The following is a 26,007-nucleotide window of genomic DNA, read 5'->3' as shown; positions in this document are numbered from 1 at the left end:
GTACGGGGGAGAGAACGCCCCACGCTGGGGAAGCATCTCGGTAGTTGATGACTTCGGGAAGACTAACGCGCGTGTATTGTGATGTAGCGCGAAGCGTACAGGACGTTGTGGTCCAATTGAGTGAACAGGAACAGATCCTCGGGATGCAAGCACTATCAAGACACTATTGATGCTGTCTCGACGCCATCAAAACCGTTCCTTGCGAATCCAGGGAGAGTCATTAGTTTGTGGCAGCTTTGAGAGCCTGGGCCCTGGATCATTCATTCCCTACCCATGAACTCGAATGCGGGGTCGCAATCGTGCATGGAAACTTTGGAGGCGAGACATCTTTAGGCCGAACTACCAATCTCGGTGGAACACTGCTGTCGAAGCTCGCAGGACGGGATATGGGTGGGCGAGCAGCACCATTTCAAGATGACAGTATAATATTGAGAGCCCGCAGGAGGTTGGTAAGTCGGCCAACTCCAGAAGATCAGAACCAAGGCACACGTGACTGGTTCTCCACAGGCCCGGCGAGAACCTCGGCCTTGTCGTCATCGGTCCATCGAGGAGCTGTCACCTCCAGACTCCAGCCTGCAGCCGCGACGCCAGCGCCTGCCAGTTGAGTTCCATCACATCACACACATGCAACGGACATTCCAGCAATTTCGACGGCGCATTCAATGCTACCTGACCTTCATGCTACCCTCCCCACCTTGTGCATGCATGAGCTGAGGCCACCACGTCGGAGCTACAGAGTAGTTGACACTTGTAATTAGGTATTGCTTGACAGCTCGATGGTTCCATCTCCTGCCCCATCCTTGTCCGTCGTGCGACGACGCGCGCATCGAGTCACCACCACCTTATCAACAAGCACCCACCCATGCTTATCGGACAGGGCACGCAGAGCAGCGCAGCCTTGTTGGGATTTTCATCGGCTGTCCAACGTCTCCTCTGAATTTCCTTCATCTGGCCCCTCGTCGACCTTTTCTTAATCTGCTTTTCTGGCGGTCGTAGAAGCCCTTTCCTTCCTGCCACTCTTATCGCCGACTTCCTTCTTTTCTTTTTCTAGCGCTGTGACACTTCTGCATTGTACTCGACCCATTTCATGTCGCTCGCCCAGCACGTCACGCAGGCCGTCGGCTTTGACTACGAGGGCCCTGCCGCCTCCCACGCCGGCGACGACCAGGACAATGAGCGACAGAGCTTGCTATGGGCCCCTGCACCGCATTCCGAGGCAGGCGTTGAGGAGAGCAATGAACAGAACCTCATGCCCGAATGGCGCGAATTGAGCTACGCGCCCCTAGACCTCAAGCTCGACGAACCCCTGGAGCGCAATGCCGCATACAAGGTCACCAACACAAGGAGGATAGGTGAGTGCGCGCGTATCTCTTCGCATGAACTCCCGCGCTGACCACAGCAGCTCAGGTGATAGCGGGGATCATCGTCAACTGGCTGGCGTCCGGCATTGTCTTTGGCTTCGCCGCGTTGAAGCCCGTGCTGGTAGCCGAAGGTGTGTACGCCGACCTCTGCACTTCAGAGGAGCTGATCATCCACCACGACAAGGTCATCCTGCCTTGCCCGCAGCAGAACATACGTCTGAACCTCTTCTTCGTCGTCGCCTCCATCACTGCCAATGTCGGCTCTCTGCTGGCCGGCGCAACGCTCGATAGGTACGGGAGGCGTCTCTGCTGGATCATGGCGAGCTTCCTGCTGGCCATCGGGACCTTGCTCATGGCCTGCTCGTTTGCGATATCCGACTTTGATGGCTACATTGCCGGCAACGTCTTCCTCGCTCTGGGTGGGACCTATGTGTTCGTATCCAGCTTCGAATTAGCCAATGCTTTCCCGAAGCACTCTGGTCTCGTGGTGGCTCTCGTCACTGGCGCCTTTGACGCGTCAGCTGCCGTATTCTTGTTCTACCGCATGGCCTACGACAAGACAGACGGAGGGTTCTCACCTGCCAAGTTCTTCTTCTGCTACCTCGTTGTGCCGCTCTTGATCCTCCTCCTGGAGCTCTCTCTCATGCCGCCGCATCCGTACCACACGATTCCAGAGCTCGAGACCAAGATCGAGAAGGCTCAGGATCCCATGCGCGACATACACGAGTCCGACGAAGACATCGAAGATAACAACGAGCTCGAGCGCGTGCGCAGCATTCGTGCCGACAAGCGCCATGCCAAGCTCGACCAGCTTGAAGACATTGTTGGTGATGCCGACGAACGCGACGAACGCATCAAGCTCGAAGAAGAACGCCAGGAGGCGAGTCGTGTGTGGGGTGTCCTCCACGGCATGCCCTTTAATCGACAGATGCGCACGCCGTGGTATCTGCTCATCCTCGCCCTCACCGTGACGCAGATGTTCCGGATGAACTACTTTATCGCGACCATCCAGTCGCAGTACGTGTATATGCTAAAGGACGAAGAGACGGCGACGCAGATCAACCACTTTTTCGACGCGGCACTGCCCATTGGTGGCATTGCGGCGACGCCCTTCATTGGGCTCATTCTCAACAGACTGAGTGTGGCATCGATCGCCGGCTTGCTTACGGCCTTTATCATCTCTATTGGCGCTTTGAACTGTCTGCCGTTTGTGTGGGCTGGTTACAGCACCGTCATCTTGTTTGTGCTCTTCCGACCATTGTATTATTCGGCTATCTCGTAAGTACAGGCGTTGTCTCTCTTTGGGAATGCATGTGCTGACCCCAACATAGTGATTATGCCGCCAAGGTTTTCGGGTTCGCCAGTTTCGGCCGCATCTACGGGACCGTCGTCTGCATTTCCGGCCTGAGCAACTTTGCCCAAACCGCCATCGACGCTCTCGTGTTTGGCCCCCTCCACGGGAACCCCGTGCCCGTTAACATTGGACTCGGTGCCTGCGGGGCTATCGTCGGCCTTGCTCTGACGACCTATGTCGCAATCAAGGGCAGGGTGTTCCACCAGGAGAAGGAGCGGCAGCGGCTTATGAGTGTCAGCGAGGCTGGCGGCTACGGCACGACTGCATGAGAATGAACGAGACATGACTGTAATGCATATGAGATACGAAGGTGCGTCTGGCAATTTATGCTTCCCCATCGATCCAGCGTTTGCATATCCTACGGGAGGGCATCGATATATATAGGTCGAGATTTCTGGGATCTTTACTACTAGACGAGATAGACAATTAGATAGGTCAAAGTCTTAAGATCAAGTCAACCACACAAAGTTTGTGAACAGAAATGTAATGTTTCCAGTACTTGGAGGCCGTCCTTGGGGCTGATTCGGAGCCCGATACATTTGCCGGCTCCCACATGCGGGGTCTTGGGTCCCCGGGACTTGGATAAACGTTCAACCCCATCTTCAACATTGAAACCTTCGTCATCCGCCGTCTCTCATTCGAATCAATCTTTGAATTCTTGCGCTTCGATCTGCGTATCCCTCATGAATTGCGCCTGGCACATTGCGACATCATCTTCACCATGCCGACGCCTGGACTGCTCCAGGCACTCATGCAGCCCAAGCCCACCCTGGACCTCCCAGTCTTCGATGAATGGTACCAGAACGAGCACGGTCCGACGCGTGTTCGCCTCTCAGACATTTTTGGCAACGGTGTTCGCTGCCGCGCGCTCGATGAACGCGAGCCCACGTTCGCCGCTTTCTACGACGTCAAAGACATTCACGACCTAGAGACGGAACGGTACCTTACCCTGAGAGCCAACAGATCCAAGCGCGAGGCGAGTGTCGTTGCGCAAATCGATATCACGAGGGGCTTTTGGGACTTGATCCACGAGAGAAGCGCAGACGGGTTCAAGGCACCAGAGGACACGACTGACCAGGACGCTCTTGGTCGTGTGTTACTTGCTGTCGATCTCACACCCAACGAGGATCCCCAGGCAAAGGAGGAGCTTCAGAAGTGGTACGGAGAGGAGAACGTCGACATGTTGTCCAAAGTTCCCGGGTGGCTCCGCTCGCGCATGTACAAGACGTCCGTCGTCGAAGACGGCAAGGCCACCTTTAGGTTTCTTGGTCTGCATGAATTCGCCAAGAACAATGGCATTCGCGGCCCAGAGACCCAAACGGCGCTCGCAACACCCAGAGCAGGTGAAGTGATGATCAAGTACACCGCGGCAAGCGACAGGCGAATGTACGAGCTGTTCTACGTGTTTGGCTCCGGTGCACGGGACCTGGAGAATTTGTCCAAGCTGCCATCCGATGCGGCTTTTTTCTCGACAGATGAGCGCACGAGGACTCTGACCGGCACTGACCCCGTGATCGAGTCGTACGTACCCATGGCAGATGGTCTAGACATTCCGTACTGTCTGGAAGGAAACAAAGCCACAGATGCACCGACCGTTGCGTTTTGCAACTCCCTCCTCACAGACCTGCACATGTGGGATCCCCTAATTGAACTACTCAAGAAAGAGAGGCCCGACCTGCGAATCCTACGCTATGATGTGCGTGGGCGACATGCCATCCCGCAGCCACCCAAGGCAGCCACCCTCGACACCGTCACAGCTGATCTCCAGGCCCTGCTCGACGGGCTGCGGATCGCCAAGCTAGAAGCTCTGGTAGGCGTTTCCATGGGCGGCGCGACAACCCTAAACTTTGCCATGCAACACCCCGATCGTCTGAAGAAGTTTGTCGCGTGCGACTTTAACGTCACGTCCAGCACAGCAAACACCCAAGCGTGGAAAGACAGGATCGCCATGGCGGAGGTGGACAACAATCAGGGCATTAAGAAGCTCGCTGAGCAGACTGTCGCGCGCTGGTTCCATCCGGACACCAAGCCGGCGACCAAGGACTGGATGGTGGAAATGGTGTCTAGGAATGACGTGCAGGGTTTTGCGCATAGTTGCACCGCGCTCTGGGATTATGATTTGAAGCCGAAGATGGATGGGTGCACCGTCCCTGGATTATTCGTCGTGGGGGAGGTGGATGGCAAAGGGGGGCTGGTCAAGGCCATGGATGGATTTAAAGGAGAACTGGGAGGTCACGGGGCCGAGTTGAAGGTCGTGGAGGGGGCTGGCCACCTGCCCATGTGTGAGCAGCCGCAAGGATTCTGGAACACTATTCGAGAATTTTTGTAGGTCAATGCGAAGCACGGATTTAGACCAAATGTATGTTGATGGGAGTCTGGTCGAGTCTGGACTCTGGTGGCCCGGATCACGGGTGGCTGAGACATCGGGTCGGTATTCGTAGTTCGATACAGTGAGACATTGCGGGTAAGACAGGCGGGGTGCTAATGGCCTCTTAAGAATGAATGACTACCACGCGTTGCAGAAGTATGTCCAAGTGCCTTAATTGTTGTATAGGAAAATCCTACCTAAGTGTAATGGGGGAGTGAGATCACAGTGTGAACCTATATTGTTTCAGACGCAAGTATGCGGAAGTTCGTCACCCCGGTGATTGCTCCTTACATGTACTTCACGATAAGGCAAACATGTTCATGTTCATGTTCATGTTCAAGACACAGAAGAATGATGGCTCGCAACCAAAACCTGGTCGTGAAAAGGTTCATCGAGTTCTCCGGTCATTCCAGACCAACAATGAAAGAAATCTGGGTGAGCTTTGCAGCAGCAGCAACCTAGTCTGCGTGCGTCTCTGCTACGACAAAGCCCTCGAGTCCAAGTACATTGAAATGGAGCCGAGCTTCGACGCGCATATCAATACGGGCATGATGTGGATTCTGGACAATAAGGAGTTGTAAGATCAAGATGATGACGCAGAGAGACTACGATTGAAACTACTCGAGCGGATGCCTGGATATTGCGATAAGGACAGATCGGATTATCACACGAACCAAGGACGAAGCCGGAGACACAAAATTCAAGATTTCGAGAGCCTGAGCGATTGTATGGACTCTTACTATTGCTTCGTTGATAGGGAGGTGATTGAGCAAGATTTCTACAAGATCATGTGGCTGGACAGCTATGGAAACTGTCTCCTCGTAACAAAGATCACCCCAGACGAACTTGAGCACATGACCGTCATGTTTGGTGAAGGATTCCCCATGGAGGAAGCTGTTGAGTCTCAAGGCCTGCATGACTCAGACAAGGAGGGCGGCAAGAGTGCTGCCGACTTGGACAGCGAGGGTGAAGAGAAGAGGAGGGATCGGCGTCCGCGGAGCCGAAGTGAAAGCGCATGGATGCCGTCGATGCCGCGGTGGAGACCAGCCGGAAGCGAGTCAGAATCAACAAGACAAGTCCAGTATACAAGGCGGGCTACAAGGCCGGTTGTGACGCCGGGGCGGAGTCCAGTGATCGCGGCAGCCCAGGACATAGCCTACGGTACGGGCCCTGCCGATCTCTTCCTTGAGGTCGCGTATTTCGCTTTCGCCTGTCTCGCTGCCACGGTCCTCTCATCGGGACGGTGGTGTCTTCAACTAGAACTCGGGTCAACCGTCAAACGTTTGATAAATTGCTGGAGAATTTTCAGCCTTGGGGCATGCACTTGTAGTCTCGGGTGTAGAGAAACTCGACCATTTGCCTCACAGTCTCCGGCCGAAAGCTTTTGGCATTGATGATGCCAGTTCTGGACTCCTGTAGCGAAGTTGATTAGCTTTGATTATCAACGATTTGTTGTTTTCTCACCTCAAATTGTCCACTCACCGCCGCCTCAAGCACTGATGATTGTGAGCATATCATAGCCTTATGGTCTTTGAGAATGTGGCCGTGACACGCCAGCGTGAGATCAGGGTGCTGGCCAGTTGCCAGCAGTTGAGCAAGGGTGGGCTCAGGGCCCTTTTGCGCCATATTCACAGTCTGTCGGGCTGATGCCTGAAGATTCTGCGATGTATGTCGACGAAGAGAAGTAGGTGCAGAGAAAGGAAGTTGATGCAGGGAAGAAAACATGAAGTTGGCACCGCGAGCAGAGCGGTACGTACCAGCTGTCGCTCAACAACATGAACACTGAACTGTGTTACGCGGCTGCCTATATTCACAGGAAAGATTTCCATCTGAAATACGCCCAAGTTCATGTCTATGCGAGTTCTTTTTCCACTAACAGCATATTGCACGACGCCAGTGAATGCGAGGCACCTCGCCCAGCCCCGTGTCTTCAATCCGGTGTCACAGAAGTCGCTAGCTTCATGTCGGACACGAGTATCGAGTATGGCAAATGTGATCCAACTCTGCACTCTGTACTGATCAGCCATTCACCTGTGAACACCAGACTCAAATGTGAACTCTGCAGAATAGTGCTGCAGAACCATGAGCAAAAGAGGGCTGTCTTTCTGAGAAACCAGGAGGCCGCTTGCCGGAGTCAAAAGGATTCGATGCCCGATCGTGAGGCGAGGTAATGACCTAAAATAAATACATTCTATATCAACAACAGACGCGAGAATGTCCAACATGACCCCAATTGGCATCCAAAATCTCTGCATGTCCGTGACGCCTCAGCTTCGCCCTACGCGAGCCGACATGTCCATGCCAAACCCGCATACACGCCAAACACACCTGTAATTCCACTCATCGAAGTGGGAGCGTCGTCTGAAAGTGGTCCGGGTAGGAAGCCGTACCACTAAACGCCCTCCCAGGACCTGTATCATACGTGTACTCTCTCCGTCTCTTCGGCCATGTCTTCATCTCCCTGATGAGACAGCACGCCGCAACAACCTTGAAACTCTGCAGCTGCTGGCCGCGGTCTCCCGGGACCCTCATCATGCAGCCCACATACAGGCACGCAAGGCAAAGCTCCACCACATCGTCCTGATGCTCCTCCTTGTGTTGCTGCTGGTGCGCTTCATCGTCCTCGCCAGTCTCCTTGGTCTGTGGCGGGCCCGAAAGGCGGATCATATTGACGATCCAGGTCATGGTCTGGTCAATCGCCTCCTTCAACTTGATACTCGAGTCCCGCTGCCGGCGCGTCTGGGAACCTCGCTTGTTGAGTATAAACCCGCAGAAGACCTCGACTTCGGTGATGGGCGATCGAGGGTTCTCTGAGAAATCCCACATCTTCTCGGTGATTGAGTTTTCATACCTGGCGTTGGAGTCAGTAAGAAGAAGGCAGGCCGCAAGTAGCTTGCTTGAAGGGAACCTACATGTCTCGAATGTCCCACGCACGGTTGATTCTTTGCCTCCAGGAGAGACGATGCGAGTTCTCTGCCAGTATTTCGCGCTCGACATAATCCCAGAGCAATTGCCAGACCGAGGGACCCTCCTTGTCAACCTCGCGACGTATATCGTGACTCCATATCTTGTTCTCGTCAACATTGCGGTAAAGCCGACCCAGGAGCTTCTTCGATCTGTGGTACAGCGGTCTGTACCCCCCATCGATATCGATGCCTTCATCGTCCGCAATGTGCGCGACCTGCCCGAGGTCGTACAGCTTCAAAGGCGGCGCTGGGGCCAGGAAGTCGGGCCTCGTCCTGGGAGGCTTGGGCAAATGCTTCACGTCAACCGGTATCCCCGTCTTGGACGAATCCACCGCTGTAGAATGAAGTCCGGCCAACTTGAGGCAGTCAGCGTCCACGGTGCCCTCGTCCTTGGTGTCCGCCAGGATCTGATGGCGCGTGGCAATCATGCCCAAAATGTCCGTCTTCATAAAGTTGATGAAAAAGTCGGCAATGTCATCCCGCGTCACTTTGCGATCTACCTCGGTCGGGCTCACGCGAGGGTAGTCGGCCGGCTCAAACTGCTTCGACACAAAGGCCGCGGGATCCCAGATGACGCTGTACAAGTCCCCGTCTAGATCGCCGCCGCTGAGTTGGCTGGGGAGGTCGCGACGTCCATTGCGGCTGAAGACGACGCAGTTGGTGAGGCTGCGCAACGGGCTGTCAATGGGGGGCTCGACCATGTTCACCACCTGGATATCGCCAGGATGCAGCGCTGGCGATCGCGTGACCAGCGCAAAACCTTTGCTAGGTGGCTTTGCGATCTGGTTCGCCTTGTCGGACGTGATATAGATCTCGCCCTCCTTCAGGAATCCCGTCTCATCCATGATACCGAACAGTGTGACGCCCTGCTCCACGGGGATGCGTGCCTTATGCTTCAGTAGTCGAAGTTCCCTCAGCACAACATTCTCCACGACTGTCCTCAGGAACACATCGCGTCGGTAGTCAATGCCGAGGTAGTACAGTTCCCTAATAAATTGTGGAAAGCCCATGTTCGTGCCGATCAGTTGATGGCGCAGGAAAGTGCTCGTGTTGTTAGCAGACGCCGTCACCGCGCGCAGGAAACGAAGCTCCTTGTTCTGCAGATCAATGAACCACTGGTCCCGTGTGCCCATGTCCTCGAGAATTTTGATCATCTGGCGGTTGAGCATGAGTCGGAGCGGCCTTGACGCGGTATCGCAGATGCCGACTTCTTTCAAGTCGTTGCTCTGGAACTTTTGCATCGACTCGTTGCGAATGCAGATCATCTTGCCAGGCAGTCGGGTATCGAGAGATAACATACCCTTTGCGCCACCGTATCGAATTTGAAAACACGTCACAGCGGCTGCGCTCTCGGGCAGGTATTTCCAAAAGATCTCCATCGCCCCCTTTGAAATGGTGCCGACCCCGTCGCTGAAGACACGAACACCATCTCGTGACTTGATGTCGGGAATGTACCGAGTGAGGATATTCTCTTTGAAGATCGGTACCGCATACGGCGTCTCGCTGAAGGCCTGGCCAATACGAGCGGCGCACTTGGCGGGGACGCGAATGTCGTCAAATGTGCCAAGGAGGCGGATGATGGAGTCGTAGTCCTGTGGCATGTACTCGTCATCCGTGAATGGAGCCATGAACCAAACAGAATGTGATCGCAGAGAGGAGTGCGAGAAGGCAAAGAAGGAGTAATGGCGCCCTCCCACTCTGAAACCGTCCTTTAGTATCTTCCGCCACCTTCGGTATATGGGCTCATTAGAGACCTTGGGGTTGAACATCATGTCCTGCCCATCTTCGTCCACAAAAAGGCATCGAATGAAGTAATCTGTGTGATTCGGGAACATTCGCAATATCCTATTCTGGCTCTCGGCCTCGGGTCCATGGAAGATGATACGCGTCGGAGTAATCATGGCCTTCATGATCCAGGCCTGATGGCCTGGAATAGGCGTACCGTACACGGGGTGCCTCTCTGCAGGGTTCTCTCGTCGGGCGCTCGACGCATATTGAACGACGAGTTTTGCCAAGGCTGGTACATGAAGCTCATTGGGGTCGGTTTCGGGCGTGACCCAGGGAATGTCCTGGTGTAGCTTTTTGATGGCGTCCACTGTCAGTGGGAATGGTGCACCGTCTGCTCTCGCCTCGCTAGCTATCTTGTCCATCTCCGCCAGAAGGCGAGAGCCAGCGGAAGGGTGAAGGTAGTTGTTGGAGACAAGTGCCTGGACTTGAAAGAGTACAGGAAAGGGGAGTGCGCCCTTTCTCAAGTTGTAGTTGTCAAGTCTGCCTCTGAAACTTGTCATGCTGCTCTCAAAGTCTTGGACGAAGGGTTCTGGATGATTTTCCTGGGCGATTCGATACCGAACAAACGGGGCATATTGGTGGTCCCTGATGGAATCCGCCAAGTCGGAGATGGCTCGCTCGTTTCCATCGCGTCGAAGAATTGTAAATTTGTACACCAAGCAATCAGCGACATACCGCCCGTGGTCGCGCCAACTAAGGCAACAGTCGCTGCGCTCGTACTCTGGCCCTCTGCTGTTCAGCTCGCCCACGGCTGCGAAGCATCTAGGCGGCTCGGCGAGCACGAGTGTGCATGAATTGTCGACATCACTGTACACGAACGACTGTACAGTATTGGTGAAAATCTCGAAACGATACTCGCCAGGCTTCGTAATGGTCAGTACACGGGGCGTCATCCGCACGTGCATTATATGAGCCTCGGGAGCCGATGTTGCTCGGAAGAAAGTGAGAGCTGTCTTTCGAAATGCATTGTGACCGGCTTCGAGACGATGTATATCGAATTCCAGCGCTTGCGAGGCAGACTGATCTCGCGCAGGACCCCGTGCTTGCTGGCGCTGCTGGTGCTGCTCATGCTGCATATGGCCCAAGTTGAGGGGACGGTTGCTTTTTTCCACAAATATGGCGGTGTTGGTGATGCGCAAGCGTGGAATGTTTCGAGACTTCGATGGCTGTTTCTCCGGCTGGGTAGGAGAGGCGGCAGTCTTGTTTCTGACGGCAGTCTTCTGGCCGTGCTTGGCCAAGAATCGCTGACCGTCCGAGGGGTTCAAGAATTGTATAAACGCAATCTTTCTGTTTTTGAGCTTTTCGCATTCCCAGACCTCAATTTTGAGCGCTTCCACGAAGGGCGTGAGCTCCTTGCGGAGGGTATTGCGGTCCAGGTCCGGGGGGACGTTCTTGCAGACCACTTCCATTGTGGGCGCAACTCAGATTGAGTGAGGGAAGCAAGGAAGGGTACGAGAGCAGGATCGGGCCTCCACTCCAGGTTTGTTGAGATGCGTGAAGAATGACAAAAAGTTTTAACGTGACCGCCAACTTGGAGTGAGGACGCGGACACCCGTGCCTGGCTGTTGAATATTTGGGCTATGCTGGTGCAAACGGGCCGGATCCATGCGGGAGGCCGAACGCGCGTCGATGATCAAGAGGTCACCTGGTGTTGTAGAGCGCGTCACCCCTTGCCCATTGGCGCGCATTGGCGCGCATTGGTTGAGTCGGTGACCAGTGGACTATACTGACATGGTGAGCGAGAAGTGAGAAGTTGAGGGAAATGAGGGGACTTACTTCCGTCTCAGGGTCCATCGACTCCATTCACTCCAGGCTCACTAGACTGTGGAGTCTGGACCCTGAGCTAATTAGTAGTAGTGCCTGATGAGGAACCCCAGAGATCCGGTCCGGTCCTCGGTGAGGTTCAAGGTGTGTGGTGGGCGCCCCGGTGAAGAGGTGAGCCGGCAAGTCAATTAGCTGAGCCACAAGCATGACTGATACATAGGAAGCATGGTGTAAGATGCTCAGGGACGACTTTATGCATTGGCTCTTAGCGACTAACGAGTAAGGTAGTAAGCGCCTGAGTTTCTGCTCAGGCGTCTAATGCTTCTCCCTATCCTATATCAGTTCACGCATGGACGAGTCCGCCGCAATAATGTGTTGTCAGCTTGCGTTTCAATGGCAATATGGACGGGAATGGAACTCACGTGGGAATATTTTGACCCAACAGCCCCTTTCGCCATATGATCAATCGTCTATGCTGTCGTTGGCTTAATATAGCAATGGTGTGCAAGGATGAGGGCATCCTCGCACACACATTTAGGCACCGGACAATCCAATCTTGCAATGGAGTACGGATACTGTTGTCAGCGCTCGGGATTGGGATTCACCGAACAACGAATCAACATCGTGCGCGGCACAACTTCACAAGGATTATTCCTCAGACATGGAGCGGAGCACCACTTCAGCCCTGCAGGGCCAGCCGCCAACGCGGGAATGAACCCCTGCTTCAGTGCTTATCAATATCAACAAGCCATGCGTTCGCAAAGCGGAGCCCCGTCTACATGAACATGTACATGGAACCAGTATCGCCAAAAGGGTTAAAAGCCTCCGCCGTCTCGATTCTCGATGGAAGCATCTGGCAGCGCAGACCTTGAATCCAACCCTCTGTTATTCTCGCAAAAATCAAACGCCAGAAGCAGTGGCAGTGGGGACGCAACTCACCGTTCCCCATCACAAACGCAAAAGCAAACATGCATGCCAACCAGCACCGCTCCGCCTGTGAGACCTGTCGTCGACACAAACTACGCTGCGTCCGCCCAGAACCCTCAGCGCCAGCATGCCATCGGTGCATGCGACTCGAGCTACCCTGCACCACCGGCTCCACACGACGCATAGGCCGACCGACGCGCGCTGCCACCGCACGTTCATGCTCGCCAAGTCCTTCGCCATCGTGGATGACGAATGGCTCCGACTGGCTGGGCAACGACTTTTTCATGGACACCCCGACCATTACGTTCATCAACGTACCATCCGGCCCTCGAATGCCCGACATTGCTCTTCAAACCAGCAGGCTCACCAAACCGGAGAACGCCTTTGCTTCATTGACAACACTAAATTCGCGCCTACGTGCGGTGCATGAGTCGCTTCATCACTCCAGTCCGTTGGAGGACTACGTCTACGCTATAACCTATACGTTCGATGGGCGCACACAAAATGCCATACAGACCATGCTGTCGTCTCTACAGGCGTTCACCCAGATCATACGGACCGTTGCGAAACAGTCCATGCTGAACTCATGTCTGCCGCCAGGGTACCAACAGAATCACACAAATCACGCGACGCTTCTCCTGATCGTGTCCTGTCTCTCGCAGATCCTCCTGTATTTTGAGCGGACCTACACCGCGCTCAACGCGCATCTTGACAATTTCATGGTTCCAGTTCCACCGCCATCTGATGAGACAAGCTTTGCGCACGTCCCCGTGCAAAACTTTGCGTCACAGTGTGGCATGTTCAACGGGTTGACAAGGAACTTGCTCAAGCAAATGCTGGTCGACCTCGGCATGCCCGGGCCAGGCACGTCGCTGACGGGACCATTCAGACTAGGGTTATGTGATATGGATGACCGCCTCAAAGACATGGTCAATGCTGAGCTCGGTCATGTTGAGGACGATTGGTCCGTCAGACCACGGTCGGTGCTAGAGCTGTTGGATTTGGCTGACGATCTCGTGCTCACGCGGGCTATGGAGGATGGATGGCAGTAACAGTACACGGGCCTCAGCCTCTCTGAAGATCTAGGCAGGTCGCCCTGTGAAAAGAATAAGCTTTCAAGGGCAAGTACACTGAGAATGAAGAAAGGCCGTCTGTTCGGCTGAGACGCTGAGACGCGCAGTTGGAAGCTGGCCGAATTTTCGAACGCTTTTGCCACAAGTTCTCTCTAGATAGGCTTGCCACAACCCGAGATTGTCGACATCGTTTGGTGACTCGTATCTTTCGGGTGGACGATCCCACATGAATGCTGGGTAGACAATGAGCAGACGAGGAAAGATGGACTTACAGGTGCTGCGGACCAAGGGGTCGTTGTAAACTTGTAAAGCTAGGACACGAGTGAAGTTCCACATGGTCCACACATGGTCCAAACATCACGACTAACTCGCAACGTGAAAAAGTCAAGGCCAAAGCTAAGTAGTACTAATACCGCTGATCTTCTCCCGTGACAATAACGCCCGCTGGTCCAGCAAAACTCCCTTTGATACATTGAAGTGGGTCATTGTCGAGCCCCATGTGAAGCGTTGGCTGACACATACTGAAGGCGCATGATATACAATGTCTTTTGCATGCAGCACGAGTCAGGTCACGCCTAGCCGCCAGCATCGACAGGAACAAACACTTGCCCAAGGCTCAAAGCACGAGTGACCCTCACGGAACACATTCAGTGTGACTGGAGAGGACACAGCAATTCAACAAAGCACGCTGACTTCACGTGTCCTGTGGTTTTATATCAACACGAAGCAGGTTAGTCAAACTCGAAGGCGGAAAAGCGCCAGCTTGGTATAGCACGCCACAGTTCGAAGTCCGAACCCCGCATGAAGGCAGCGAAGTGTGATATGGGCTAATCCAGAAAAAGGTGCATAAGATCGGCGAGTTGTAACGAATAGCGTCGAGCTACGCATCAGCTTGTCACTTTGAGGCCTAGTGTCGCATGAGACCCGCAACGGGGCGTCCGGGGGTTCGATGATAAAAGAGAGGCGAGACCTGCCTTCCTTGGCTTTGGGGGGCTCGTAGGTAACAAAGACTGCACCACTACCTACATGTACATCGTTTGCAATGACTGTCCAGAAGAAGTATGACTTTATCATTGTGGGAGGTGCGTATGATCACGACCTAGTTCATTGACAGTTGCGTTCCACGCTGACTGTGATCATCAGCCGGTCCTGCGGGGTGCGCATTGGCGCGCAATTTAGCACTGGCCCGCCAGAAACCGTCGGTCCTGCTGTTAGAGGCGGGCGGCGACAATGCGGATCGAGAGCTCCGCGTTGACGGGAAGCGATGGATCACGTACATGAAGGAGGAAATGAACTGGGGGTACAAGACATCCCCGCAGGAGCACTGCGGTGATCGCGAGGTTGACTACTCGCGTGGCAAGGGACTCGGTGGAAGCAGCGCCATCAACTTTGGTGTCTACACCGTGGGGGCCCGGGACGACTATGATGAGTGGGCGCGCCTCACGGGCGACGACTCCTTCGCCTGGAGCAAGATGCAGGGACGCTTCAAGAGACTCGAGTCGTTCCATGGGGAGACACCCGATGGCATTGAGAAGAAGCACGCCAATCCAAAGCCTGAGGATCATGGCACAGACGGCCCTCTGCACGTTGGCTTTGCCAAACAATGGGAAAAGGACATTGTGCCTATGCTGGACGCTGTTGCAGAAGCGGGCTTTCCGCTGAACCCGGATCACAATTCTGGCAACCCAATTGGCATGGCAGCCATGATCAACTCGTGTTATAATGGACTGCGTTCAACAGCGAGTGATCTTTTGACGGGAGTCCCGGACAACTTGACAGTCCTGACGGTTTCACCTGCAAGAAGGCTCCTATTGGAGGGCGACAGAGCCGTCGGGGTCGAAACCAGGGACAATAAGTGTAAGTGCAGTGATATCGTTGGCACGTGGTGGCTGACAAGCCGGTAGACTGGGCATCCAAAGAGGTCATCCTGTCCGCCGGAGCCCTCAACAGCCCCAAGATTCTCATGCACTCTGGCATAGGCCCGTCTGACCAGTTGACCAAGCACAACATCTCTGTGGTCAAGGACGTACCAATCATCGGCCAAGGCCTGCGCGATCACATGTTCTGCCCTCTGGTCTACGTCGCCAAAGACGGGCACACCGACCGCGCCGAGTTCTACGGGAACCAGGCAGCCATGGACGAGGCGCTCGCGCAATGGAAGGCCGACGGGACTGGTCCTTGGACCAAGTTTGCTTGTGGAGGGTGCATCGGATACTTCAAGATCCCGGGGCTGGCCGAAACCAAGGAATTCCAAGCTTTGCCGCCGGCGGAAAAGGCATATCTCGAAAAGGAGACGGTGCCTCACTACGAGCTGATCACGCACTGCCCCATCCACTGGTTGATGCCCAACTTTCCTTCGGACAGCCTCAACGCCTCCAGCGTCTTGGTGTTCTACGCCAACGCCCAGGCCCGGGGCGAGGTCACGCTGCAATCTTCGGATCCAGACGCGCCTCTCCAGTTCGATCCAAAGTTCTTGGGCACAGAGTTTGACCGCCGCGTGGCCATTGGCAGTCTTCGCGAAGCTCTCAAGCTCGTTAGGCACGAGTCGTATGCCAAGGACACCAAGGCGATGCTCGCTGGGCCTTCGGGAGACTCCGACGAGGAGCTGCTGGCCTACTGGCGTCAGACTATCTCTTCAAGCTGGCACATGACCGGCACTGTCAAGATGGGGAAGAAGGAGGACGAAGACGCCGCAGTGGACAGCGACTTTAGGTTCAAGGGCATCGAAGGATTGAGGGTGGCGGATATGAGTGTTGTGCCTGTGTTGGCCAGCTGCCACGTGCAGTCTGTGGCGTATGTGACGGGCATCACATGTGCGGAGAAGCTGATTGCTCAATACGGCTTGGCTTGAGGACGGCGGGCGATCGGCGGTCAGTAGCCAAGCTTTCAATCAAGCGAATCATGCAGGCATTGGTAATGTCGGATCTTTGGTCGGCATGGGGATGGATGGAACTGCAAGGTACGTCTAGACCAGTGCAACACGGACATGCTTTTCGGATAATGGTTCTGTTTCGGCCGGGTTCTTCGTTTTAGCAAGTGTTTTGACTGTTGGCACCTGCCAAACACATGATATATGAATTGGAATCAGTCACGATATCAATAGGTTTGTGATCAGGGAGGTTTCGATGGGATTTGCCCATTTCAAGCGTGCAGAAGCGAGCTGATAGAGAGAGGCAGACGACGGGATGGCTCGGTGCAGGGTAGCCGGGATCCCACCCCTCACCCCCCAACAAAGTGTCGGTTCAACTCGGTTGATTCTTGCAAACGTCGATCGACAACCAACTTGAGCTTCACACCACCCCCAACCCTGAATATCGGGGGAATGCTTCGCCCGGAAGGAATCTCACTTGATCAAGATTCAAATGGGCCATTTGCCCTGAAGCCACGGCTAGTGCAGCCCGTGGCGCTCAGTCCGGCGCGGATCTTCACTAGTTGTGCCACTGCGACATGTCATCGTCATTGACTTTGATGTCATGATGAGACCCAACAAAGCCGTCATGGAAAGCGTTAGTGGTTACCCGCCGCAAAAATTTGTGAGATCATAACCCGGATCTATCCTGCTGTAGCAATTGAACAGCTTCATCTGGTTCTCATATTCTCAATTGACCTTTCTAACCTCCCCGGAAACTTTCTTCACCTGCAATCACGACCAATTGACACTCTTACACTTGGAAGAGGTCGCAATCATGCTCAAGCCCCGTTTTCAATCCAAGCACATGGCCCGTCTCGCCATTCCGGCCATCGCGACGACTGGCTTCCTCGGAAGCTATCTCTACTACCGCACCCCAACCAAGTCTGCTGAGCCCGACGCGGCGGGAGGCCAAGCTGCACGCTCCCGCCAAAAGCGCGACAAGGAGGGTCTCTCCGGCACGGGCATTGGCCAGAACACCACATCTGGCGGCCACGAGACTGGGCAGCCTGGCAGTGGAATCCAAGAGGCTACCAGCGATGCGGAGCGTGCTGTGAACACCACAGCCAACAAGGAAAAACTCCCCTCCGGTGGCGTTGGAGGAGGACCTGGCGGTGGTCAGTCCAACACTAGGTCTGTCGAGATGAGCCCGAGCGGAGGTGGTGCATCAGGAAGCGGGTTGCTTGACCGGTCAACAGGTGGCCGGACCAAGGATGACCTAGAGAGCACGAATCTCAGTAGCGACAACAGGAGCAGTGGTGGCAACAACAATAATGGCGGCAACGGCAACTCATCATCGCGCCAATCTGCCACCAACAGCGCCTCCAGTAATGGAACAACCGGAGGCACAAACCAGCCCAACAATGGTGTCGACGCTGGTACCACCTCGCGACCTCCGGCATCCACGCCAGCCTCGAACGCCCAGAACGCAAAGGCCGAAGGCGAGGCCCCCCCACCAAGCCGCTCTGATGACTACCAAGTCCACTCCAAGTCGTACCCAACCTCAGGCGCGGACCACAATCCGGCGCGTGGCACCATTGAGACTGGCGGTACCAGCATCTCGCAGAAGCTCCAGGGCGCGTTTGGCCAGGGAGGCAAGTCGTCGAGTGAACAGGGTGAGCAGCCTCAGAGAAAGTTCTCCGACACCAAGGTCCACAGCAACCACGCGGAGACACCGACGAAGAGGGGACAGATGAGGAGCGATTCTTGAGGATCTCTCTCTCGACTGTGAGCGCTACTGGTCCGATTTGTAAAACGGGAGTTTGGCGATGCATGTATTGATTATGGCTGGCATCAGGCGGCGAAAACAAATAGCATCGAATCAAGTCACTACAGAGGTATGCAGTGGTCTCCGGGAGTAACCTTGCAAACTATTGAGGCCATCGAGTCTGTGCATGTGAATCGTGCCTGGCGGCCAAGACCGCACAGAGAGTACTTGGTGCACCCTAGAAATGACACGTGGTGTCGTAGGAATCATCTTTCGCGAGGAACGTAGTTGTCTGACATGACTGCTCGTTCGGTGATCATCTTGCTCTTCGCGGTGTGCGAGCTGCAGTCCTCGTGAACGCGGCCAGCCGCCCGCTTAGTACAACGCCGGGGCGGAACAACACCACTCCGCATCTCGAGAGCGCATCAACCTGCATCACGACTTCCCGTCGCGATTCCCCAAGAAATTTACGAGCCGACATTGCGCCCGCCAAAATGCAGCCCACAAGCCTTCTACTACGACGTTCGACATGGAAGGGCAAGTAGTTGATGTCTACTCTGGAAGAAACTAAGCTGACTATGCGGCAGGTCCTAATCTCGTCCCGTGCGGCCCTCGACCTTCAACCCCCCGAACCGAACAAACTAACGAAACATTGTAGTCTCCCGATCAAATGGCCGACGTCTCGCAAAGACAAGGTACCCGCTGTCCGGACAATGGCCCGCGCGGCCACGATTCTGCCCAACTTTGTCGGCCTGCACTTTGAGGTGCACAACGGCAAGGACTACAATCGCGTGGAGGTCACAGAGGACATGGTTGGACACAAGCTCGGAGAGTTCTCGCCGTATGTCGCATTGCTACACCCACGCCGTCGATTTCCGCTAACAAACCGTAGGACGCGAAGAGGTATCCAAAGAGACAAGTGGAGGGGCAAATGATGGGATTCTCGTGTGTATCATATGTTGTATCATTACTGGGGGGGACAATGCATTGGCGAATATCCATCTTGTTTGCTTGTTTGTTCGGCGACGCTATTCTTTTGCTGCCGCTGTGTGCGTAGCTCCACTACCCAGTGGCCCGATGCTTCTACTCATGCCCATAGTCCGACACATCCCACCGAAACGCCAATGTGTGAAAGATGTAACCCCGAAACGCCGTGCAGTAAGTCATGTCCATCGGATGTGGGATTTCATCCGATCCACCCATGCAGTCTAGCGATAGAACTCGCTCCTCTTGACGTTCACGCCATACTCGCCAACAGCCATGCCGAGATCCTCCATCGTCAGTACTGTGCGATTCTGGCTTCCGCCCTGGCCGCCACCACCGTAGCCGGGCCGTTGGATGCCCAGCGGAGCACCGCCCGGTCCCGTCGCGCCTTTGCCATCTTTCCCAGCGGTGGGCGCCACGCCAGGCTGGCCCCCGCCTGCCTGCTGTCCTGGCACCGGAAAGCCAGCGGCTGCGCCGAGGTTGCCCATGGGGTTGTTCTGGTTCGTGTTGGACGCGCGGATACGCGAGTACTGATAGGCATCGGCAGCGACGTCGGCAATGAACTTTTGTGTGGCCAGGGCGAGCAGGCGGGCGAGTTTGGGATCGGTCTGCGGTGGGGGTGGAAGGCCGGCCTTTGTCATGTAGTAGTGTGTGACGGCGTCGGGAATCTGATCCAAGTCAGCCATTCTGATGCGCCTTTTCAGTAGCAAGGTGCATGACTTACAATGGGCGCATAGTCGTCGATCCTGTGAAGAAGCTCGCGCAACGAGACGTCTTTGCGTGTAAGCACGCGGTCGGGTGCCGGGGCAATGGGGTCCTCCTCAGCTGCCGGCTCCTCGGTCTTCATCTGGATGTCTGTGGCCTCTGTCGCAGGCACAGACTGCTGTTCAATCGGTGGGGGAGCTTCGGAGGCCATTTTGAGAAGATGTGCTGATGGCGATGTGTGAGGTGGTTGATGGACAGGCGGCGAGCGATGCCTCACGTCGGCCGCCGACGTGACGCAATCACGTGACTGATAAAGTTCCAGCATTCGGTCCCAACGGACGTCAATCCACCACGGACAGTAATCACAATTGGGTTGATTGAAGTAGGTTTTCTCGTATTCCATCTTATAGTGTACGAATGGGGTCTACATCAAAGCATGGTGTCAGCACGCACAGGCCCATGGCGATTACGCTAAATAAACACACATGACCATGCACCGTGAAACAACTGCATTACGTCCTATGGCAGATCAATCGTCTCTATTTCGCGCACCCAGTATCTAGCCCTCGCAATTTGATACACGCTGCAATGCTGCAGCCCTTGAATTCGCCGCGCTGCGGCTCAACCTCCCCAAACGCCGTGTTGATGCATCCTCCCAGGCAGGCCTGGCCTGCCTTGACTGAGTTTGGCGTTCCATTCATGTGTGTTTTGCAGGAAAGCGGACGCAGACGCCTCAAGGAAGCTTTGTCGTGCTTTCTCCCTCGCTCCGATTCTGCCCATTAAACAGGCAGCTTGAACTTCTTGCCCTTGAGCACGCGCGTGTAGTACACGTAGAAGAAATCGCTGTACAGAACGGTCTGGATCAGCCCCGCGACAATGGCGATCCAGTCGGGCTTGTGGTTCGGCTCGGTGAAGTAGCGGTAGATCCAGTTGGGGATGTATAGCGCGCGGTAGCTGCCGAGGGCAAAGAGATAGTGCGTGGTGATAGTCTCGGCCTCGCCGGTGCGCTGGAGCATGAAGAGCTGGGGCAGGATGGCCACGGCCTCCAGCCAGATGGAAAAGGCCCACGAGATCTCGGCAAAGGTGTATTTGTAAGGGAATAGAATGGCCATGACGAGGGCGCCGCCAAGGAGGTACTGGACCTTGAACGTATCCACGTTGGGGTCGTTGGTCGGCTTGTATGCATTGGTCATGAGGTAGATGATGTAGCCCTGTGCGCCGATGAAGAGGATCTTGAAGATGAGGTTGTAGATGCTGTTAGTGTAGAAGAGATCTACCAAGTCAGCTGAAGCTCTCGAGAGTGGTGTATGGAAGGCACCTACCAAGGTATCTCGTCACGTAGACGAAGAGATATAGGGCTTGCGATTTGAAGGAGATGCCAGAACAGCTCTGCCCTTGTTAGCCTAATCCCATGCCAGCAGGCCAAAGCTACGCACGTTCAGCTGCACCATCTTGTGCAGCAGAATCAGGATGCTCCCCAGATGGGAGAAATCCGCTGCGTCCCATCAGTACACGTGTCGCTCAAGTTCTGTCGCGGTGTCTGACCTGCGAGGCGAAAGACGTTGGGCATTGTGACGTCGTTGTAGCGGTTTCCGAGGTTTGTTTTCCGTGAAGGCCGTCGCGCCCGAATTGACGTTACTCGTACGCTCGTGGCGTTGGAATCGTAACAGGGGCTAATGTGCTGCGACGATTGAATTCGGAAAGACGTGGCGTCGTGAAGTCCTCGAGGTGGTTGTAGTCCTCTTGTTGATGTTTCTTAGCTGCTCCAAGGATCGACTACGGAGCTTGCTTGGCGACCTCGAAAAAGGACACGACGCGATTCGCAGCTGATTGGTAGACTGGAGGGCTACGGGGGCTATTGTGCCTGAGTCAGCTCATCCCTTGCTTCAGAACGGTACGTACTCTCATCTCTCACGTGATATGACGTAGAGTAGGGTGACAGGGCCTAGGCATATCTCACGCGTTTCGAGCAGTGAATGACAGATGGACGTGGAATCATGATCTGGGTAGATGCCATTGAGCTAGGCGCTCGCCACTGTTTTTACTCCCTTTGCGAGCAGTGAACGCAATCTTGCACACGTGATGTGGAAGCAATGGCTAGCGTTGTTTGCCAGTGGCACAGTTGAGGCTGCGGCTGATGCGTCCGTGCCAAACTCCCCTCGTTGATGACTACAATGTTGTTTCTGGCGCCAACCTCCGAATCATCGAACCAGACCTTCTCATATAGATATACTTTTCGTCATGGGGCTCTTTGGCGGACCTGAAGATCCGACTTACTATCGCCTAAAGGATCTTGCCCTTCCTTCGGCAGATGGCAATGCGCACCTTCAAATGCTTGGCCGTGTAGTTGCCAATTTCAGGCAACCACTGGTGGACTTTAGACCGACGAACGCCTCCGAACATCACATCACAGACCCTAGTATAACGCCCTGGGGAGGGAATCAGTTTGCCCAGAGGGCCAAGAATGCAGGGAGCTTCAAGCTCCATGTTCTCAAGCTCCTAAACCTGTCTGTGGACGGAGACATGGAGCTGAGTCGCACCTTTGCTAGCAAGAAAGTCACGGTGTATGAGCTCCAGATGCAGGAGGACGTGTACAAAAACCTCCTCAAGGACCCTCAGACAAAGGATTGGATCATCAAGAAATGCTCGCAGCTCGAACGTCTTTACATGATCACGACCGTCTTGGTCTGGTCCGACGCTGAAATCACTGAGTCTTCGGCGCACAACGCAGCCCAGAGTGGCCAGGTCGAGGTTCCTGTCGGCGCCGCCGCCCCCATACCGATTTCGGGAGCTCACGTCAAGGCGTCCGCCGGCCGGGTCAAGGAGGAGAGCCAGGAGAGTACGCGCTGCAGCGTTGGGGAGCATGTGTTCGCGGTCGGCTACAAGATCATCCGAAAGCGACTCCGAGATATTGGGCGCGGCGCCGTGCCTATCTACAAGGATCGGCAACCCACCTACGCGGCCGATAGACGACTAGGCACGGAGGAGACGCAACAGAAGAACGATCAGGAACCGGCGGAGATAGAAGAGGAGCTTCCGCACCTGGATATGAAAGGAGAATGGGCGGAAGGGGTGCTTGATGATGAGGTTGAGATTAAGGCTGACGGGGGCTCGTTTTGGTTGCAGGGCTGCGGGTCGATCAATTAGTCCAAATCTGGGGGTCCCATCTGACCGATTGACAGGAATTTTGCATCATTATCGACTGTTTGGACTGATACTGATAGATATGGATTATATTTGATATAAATCGTGAGTGACCGAATAGCCCGAGTATGGATACTCAAAGAGGTCTGTGTAAAAAAAATGATACGTTTAATGATGGACGGTTGGTAGCTATGTGTGGTTTTGAAGAAGGTGATGGCCTTGAGTCGATGAAGGAGGTACGCAACTAGGAACTAGGGTCCAGGGCGGGCCGGGCCGGGACATGTTCTTATTAGTAGACAGCCTAGCATATAAAAGCGGGTCTGGACACCTTCCCGCCCCGATTGAATGGCTTGATCAAATACTCAAACGAGCGGTAACCTACAGATTGATTGATTGAAGGCCTCAAAATGCTTGATCTTCTGATTGTTGTTTGCAAACGAGGAAGATGGACTGATTGACCCGCAGCCCTGTCTGATTGGCCAATACGGATACTAGTGAGACAGATACGCCCTAAGCTGAGAAGATACGGAGTATTGAGTAGGACCTCGTGCGGGGAAATTCTCGCTTTAGGACTCTATGCCGACTTTTTGCTGATTTTGTGTTTTTTTGTAGATGACCCTTTGGACCCTTAGCTGCTTGCATCGCCGAGTCAAGTCTTCCCTGAATCCTGCCCATTTGCATCCGCGGCCATCATGGATAACTGGCTATCGATGCGTATTAGTCCGGGAGCTGAGGACTGGGTCAGTGTTCAGGTTGGATACAACAGCCCGGAAAAGGCACGCCTTCCAGCCAGCGAGAATGACGACCAGTTCAGGTGGTACTTTGAGGATTATGCCGAGAGCCAGCCTTTCGAGGTACAGAGAGCAAGCGTCGCACAAGAGCGCCTTTTGATCCACTTCCGGTCGCTCGCAGGCTTCCTATCAAACGTTGCCAGAACAAGGCTCGCAGACGAAAACGTGCACATTATTGTGGAGTCTGGTGGCCGTTCCATGCTGTGGGAGGCAGTTGAAAACCTGGATTGCTGGCCAACAGAGCAACTCCCGCGTCAGGTTGTCGTATCGAGACTAGTCAAAGACTCGAAAAAGACTCAAGCTATCGAGTCGCGTGATGAAGAAGCTCCGAACATCCTAGTTGTGGTCGCCCGCCCCCTTGTCGAGAAAGACGTGTCCCCAATCCTCGCGACAGGGCCCATTTTCGAGGCAGCAGACCAAGCTAGGAGATGTGGTCGGTCTGTCAACGTGGAAATGGTCCGACCGGGAACTTTCGAAGCTTTGGAGAAAATCTTGGACTCGCGACGGATGGGCTTTTACCATACGGTGCATTTCGATCTGCACGGCAGTTCTATAGACGGCAGGTTAGTGCTCACAGTGGATTAAGGAGAGCAACTTCCAGTTGATCTCCATTACTGAATATGTCCCCTAGTCCATGTCTTGCCTTCATTCGTGTTGACCCTCATACTGGGGCCGTCTCAACAGACAATCGGACCGCTCAAGAGATCGCCCAGAAACTTTCAAGCCATGGCGTTCAGCTTGTGGTAATGAATGCCTGTCGCTCTGCGTACGACTATATGAAGGAGACGACCGCCGAGCTCATGGTTAGCCAGGGGATTCCCTGTGCAATTGCCATGGCGTACAACATATGCTCAAGCTCGGTCGAGATCTTCGTTCGGAAACTTTATCACTGCCTTTTGGTAGAAAAAGCTCCGGTACACGAGGCGGTCTGGAAAACAAGGGTGGATCTGTCCCGCAATTCCCAGAAGAATACTAAGTACGGTGTCGAAGTACGGGTTCTAGATTTTGTCGTCCCGAGATACTACGCCAGAATCCCGCCTCGAACAGCGGCCGTTTGGGATACCCCAGACCCTCTCGGCACCCCAAAGTCGCCTCCGGCTACGTATTTGGGCAGAGACGAGACAGTATTGCGCCTTGAGCTAGAATTAGAGAGATCTCATATCTGCCTCTTGAAAGGCTCTGCAGCAATCGGGAAGACTACTTTCCTAACCCACGTAGAGGAGTGGTGGGAGAAGACAGGTTTCGTGCAGGGAAGCATCCATGTCGACCTTGAGTCTACCCCCATCACTAGCAACAGTCAACTTGCAGTGGCACTTGGAATGGGCACCGCAATGGAAGGAGAATATGAGCTGTCCGACATCTCGCAAGCTCTGGGGGGAAAGAAGTTTCTAGTCACTCTGGACCACCTTGAAACCTGGAAACCCAGGTCTAACAGGAGGAGCAGGAAATTCCTCGTGGCATTTCTCAAGCAAGCTTCGGAGAACAGCATCTTTATTTTAGCGTCTCGCGCCGAGGAGGAATGGCTCCTCGCCGCTCTCGAGGATTCCTCTGCTTTTGCCTGCACTCTGGGAGGCTTGGACCTCCTGGCCGGAGTTTCTCTCTTCCTCCGCGAGTGTGAAACGTCTGGGGGACTTCCTGAATCCACGACGATACCAGATCTAGGTCTTTCTTGCCAGGAACTCGTATCTCTCGTGGATGGGAACCCCCTAGCGTTGAAGATGATGGCCTACGATCTGTTGTCTAGGAAGGTCAATGCTCACGACTATTACCACGGCCTTCTTCTCGGGGAACCCGTCAATACACCCTCTGGGCTGGCAGACCGTGCAATTATCCACCTAGACCAGGAAAATTGCTGGTTTGACGATGAGTCAGGATCGAAGACATGGTCCGTGTACCTCCCTTTCGCGTTTTTCTGGAAAGGCGCAATCTCGGACACGTTGCATGGGATGTTCGGCCATTTCCTACGTTTAGTCAATGCCTCTGCAAACTATGAGCACGAGTTTGAAAAACTTGGAGCCTCCTGGAAAATTACATCCTTTCCCGACATGCTCTTCACCGCCGAGGCAGCAAGGGGCGCCTTAGCATGGCTAATGAGTTCCTCAAGCGCGCGGGAAAAAGTCCAAGAGCTCTTGGGTAGGCTCGAGCGCGACTCGATGGGCATGCTTA

At 54.5% G+C, this 26,007-nt stretch overlaps 11 protein-coding genes across 11 annotated transcripts; 8 read left to right on the top strand and 3 right to left on the bottom strand.

Moving 5' to 3' along the window:
- Positions 1 to 1,087: 1,087 nt before the first annotated feature.
- J7T54_002928 (Major facilitator superfamily transporter) lies at positions 1,088 to 2,984 on the top strand (the record flags this gene model as incomplete). Its single annotated transcript, XM_051509527.1, has 3 exons — positions 1,088 to 1,352; positions 1,403 to 2,639; positions 2,693 to 2,984. 3 exons carry the CDS (start codon positions 1,088 to 1,090, stop codon positions 2,982 to 2,984), a joined length of 1,794 nt encoding a protein of 597 aa, XP_051359516.1.
- A 452-nt stretch (positions 2,985 to 3,436) lies between these two features.
- J7T54_002927 (uncharacterized protein) lies at positions 3,437 to 5,044 on the top strand (the record flags this gene model as incomplete). Its single annotated transcript, XM_051509525.1, has 1 exon — positions 3,437 to 5,044. The coding sequence occupies one exon, from the start codon at positions 3,437 to 3,439 to the stop codon at positions 5,042 to 5,044; it is 1,608 nt and encodes a 535-aa protein (XP_051359515.1).
- A 353-nt stretch (positions 5,045 to 5,397) lies between these two features.
- Positions 5,398 to 6,502, top strand: J7T54_002926 (uncharacterized protein; the record flags this gene model as incomplete). Its single annotated transcript, XM_051509524.1, has 4 exons — positions 5,398 to 5,660; positions 5,841 to 6,088; positions 6,166 to 6,244; positions 6,451 to 6,502. The coding sequence occupies 4 exons, from the start codon at positions 5,398 to 5,400 to the stop codon at positions 6,500 to 6,502; spliced, it is 642 nt and encodes a 213-aa protein (XP_051359514.1).
- A 921-nt stretch (positions 6,503 to 7,423) lies between these two features.
- J7T54_002925 (RNA-dependent RNA polymerase) lies at positions 7,424 to 11,246 on the bottom strand (the record flags this gene model as incomplete). The annotated part of the gene is made up of 2 exons (XM_051509523.1): positions 7,424 to 7,934; positions 7,996 to 11,246. The coding sequence occupies 2 exons, from the start codon at positions 11,244 to 11,246 to the stop codon at positions 7,424 to 7,426; spliced, it is 3,762 nt and encodes a 1,253-aa protein (XP_051359513.1).
- A 1,527-nt stretch (positions 11,247 to 12,773) lies between these two features.
- J7T54_002924 (uncharacterized protein) lies at positions 12,774 to 13,580 on the top strand (the record flags this gene model as incomplete). The annotated part of the gene is made up of 1 exon (XM_051509522.1): positions 12,774 to 13,580. One exon carries the CDS (start codon positions 12,774 to 12,776, stop codon positions 13,578 to 13,580), a length of 807 nt encoding a protein of 268 aa, XP_051359512.1.
- Positions 13,581 to 14,643: 1,063 nt separating this feature from the next.
- J7T54_002923 (uncharacterized protein) lies at positions 14,644 to 16,452 on the top strand (the record flags this gene model as incomplete). Its single annotated transcript, XM_051509521.1, has 3 exons — positions 14,644 to 14,683; positions 14,745 to 15,458; positions 15,506 to 16,452. 3 exons carry the CDS (start codon positions 14,644 to 14,646, stop codon positions 16,450 to 16,452), a joined length of 1,701 nt encoding a protein of 566 aa, XP_051359511.1.
- Positions 16,453 to 17,287: 835 nt separating this feature from the next.
- On the top strand, positions 17,288 to 18,220 carry J7T54_002922 (uncharacterized protein; the record flags this gene model as incomplete). Its single annotated transcript, XM_051509520.1, has 1 exon — positions 17,288 to 18,220. One exon carries the CDS (start codon positions 17,288 to 17,290, stop codon positions 18,218 to 18,220), a length of 933 nt encoding a protein of 310 aa, XP_051359510.1.
- A 491-nt stretch (positions 18,221 to 18,711) lies between these two features.
- Positions 18,712 to 19,152, top strand: J7T54_002921 (small subunit ribosomal protein S19; the record flags this gene model as incomplete). The annotated part of the gene is made up of 4 exons (XM_051509519.1): positions 18,712 to 18,739; positions 18,805 to 18,820; positions 18,876 to 19,058; positions 19,110 to 19,152. 4 exons carry the CDS (start codon positions 18,712 to 18,714, stop codon positions 19,150 to 19,152), a joined length of 270 nt encoding a protein of 89 aa, XP_051359509.1.
- A 273-nt stretch (positions 19,153 to 19,425) lies between these two features.
- Positions 19,426 to 20,117, bottom strand: J7T54_002920 (Transcription initiation factor TFIID subunit-like protein; the record flags this gene model as incomplete). Its single annotated transcript, XM_051509518.1, has 2 exons — positions 19,426 to 19,869; positions 19,926 to 20,117. 2 exons carry the CDS (start codon positions 20,115 to 20,117, stop codon positions 19,426 to 19,428), a joined length of 636 nt encoding a protein of 211 aa, XP_051359508.1.
- Positions 20,118 to 20,685: 568 nt separating this feature from the next.
- On the bottom strand, positions 20,686 to 21,476 carry J7T54_002919 (ER lumen protein retaining receptor; the record flags this gene model as incomplete). The annotated part of the gene is made up of 4 exons (XM_051509517.1): positions 20,686 to 21,179; positions 21,229 to 21,295; positions 21,343 to 21,401; positions 21,452 to 21,476. 4 exons carry the CDS (start codon positions 21,474 to 21,476, stop codon positions 20,686 to 20,688), a joined length of 645 nt encoding a protein of 214 aa, XP_051359507.1.
- Positions 21,477 to 22,237: 761 nt separating this feature from the next.
- J7T54_002918 (uncharacterized protein) lies at positions 22,238 to 23,053 on the top strand (the record flags this gene model as incomplete). The annotated part of the gene is made up of 1 exon (XM_051509516.1): positions 22,238 to 23,053. The coding sequence occupies one exon, from the start codon at positions 22,238 to 22,240 to the stop codon at positions 23,051 to 23,053; it is 816 nt and encodes a 271-aa protein (XP_051359506.1).
- Between the last annotated feature and the right edge of the window lie 2,954 nt (positions 23,054 to 26,007).

Source organism: Emericellopsis cladophorae, assembly GCF_022114955.1.
Source record: "Emericellopsis cladophorae strain MUM 19.33 chromosome Unknown NODE_63_length_119876_cov_118_434044, whole genome shotgun sequence".
NCBI lineage: Eukaryota > Fungi > Ascomycota > Sordariomycetes > Hypocreales > Bionectriaceae > Emericellopsis > Emericellopsis cladophorae.
This window is presented reverse-complemented; position numbering and strand designations above follow the sequence as displayed.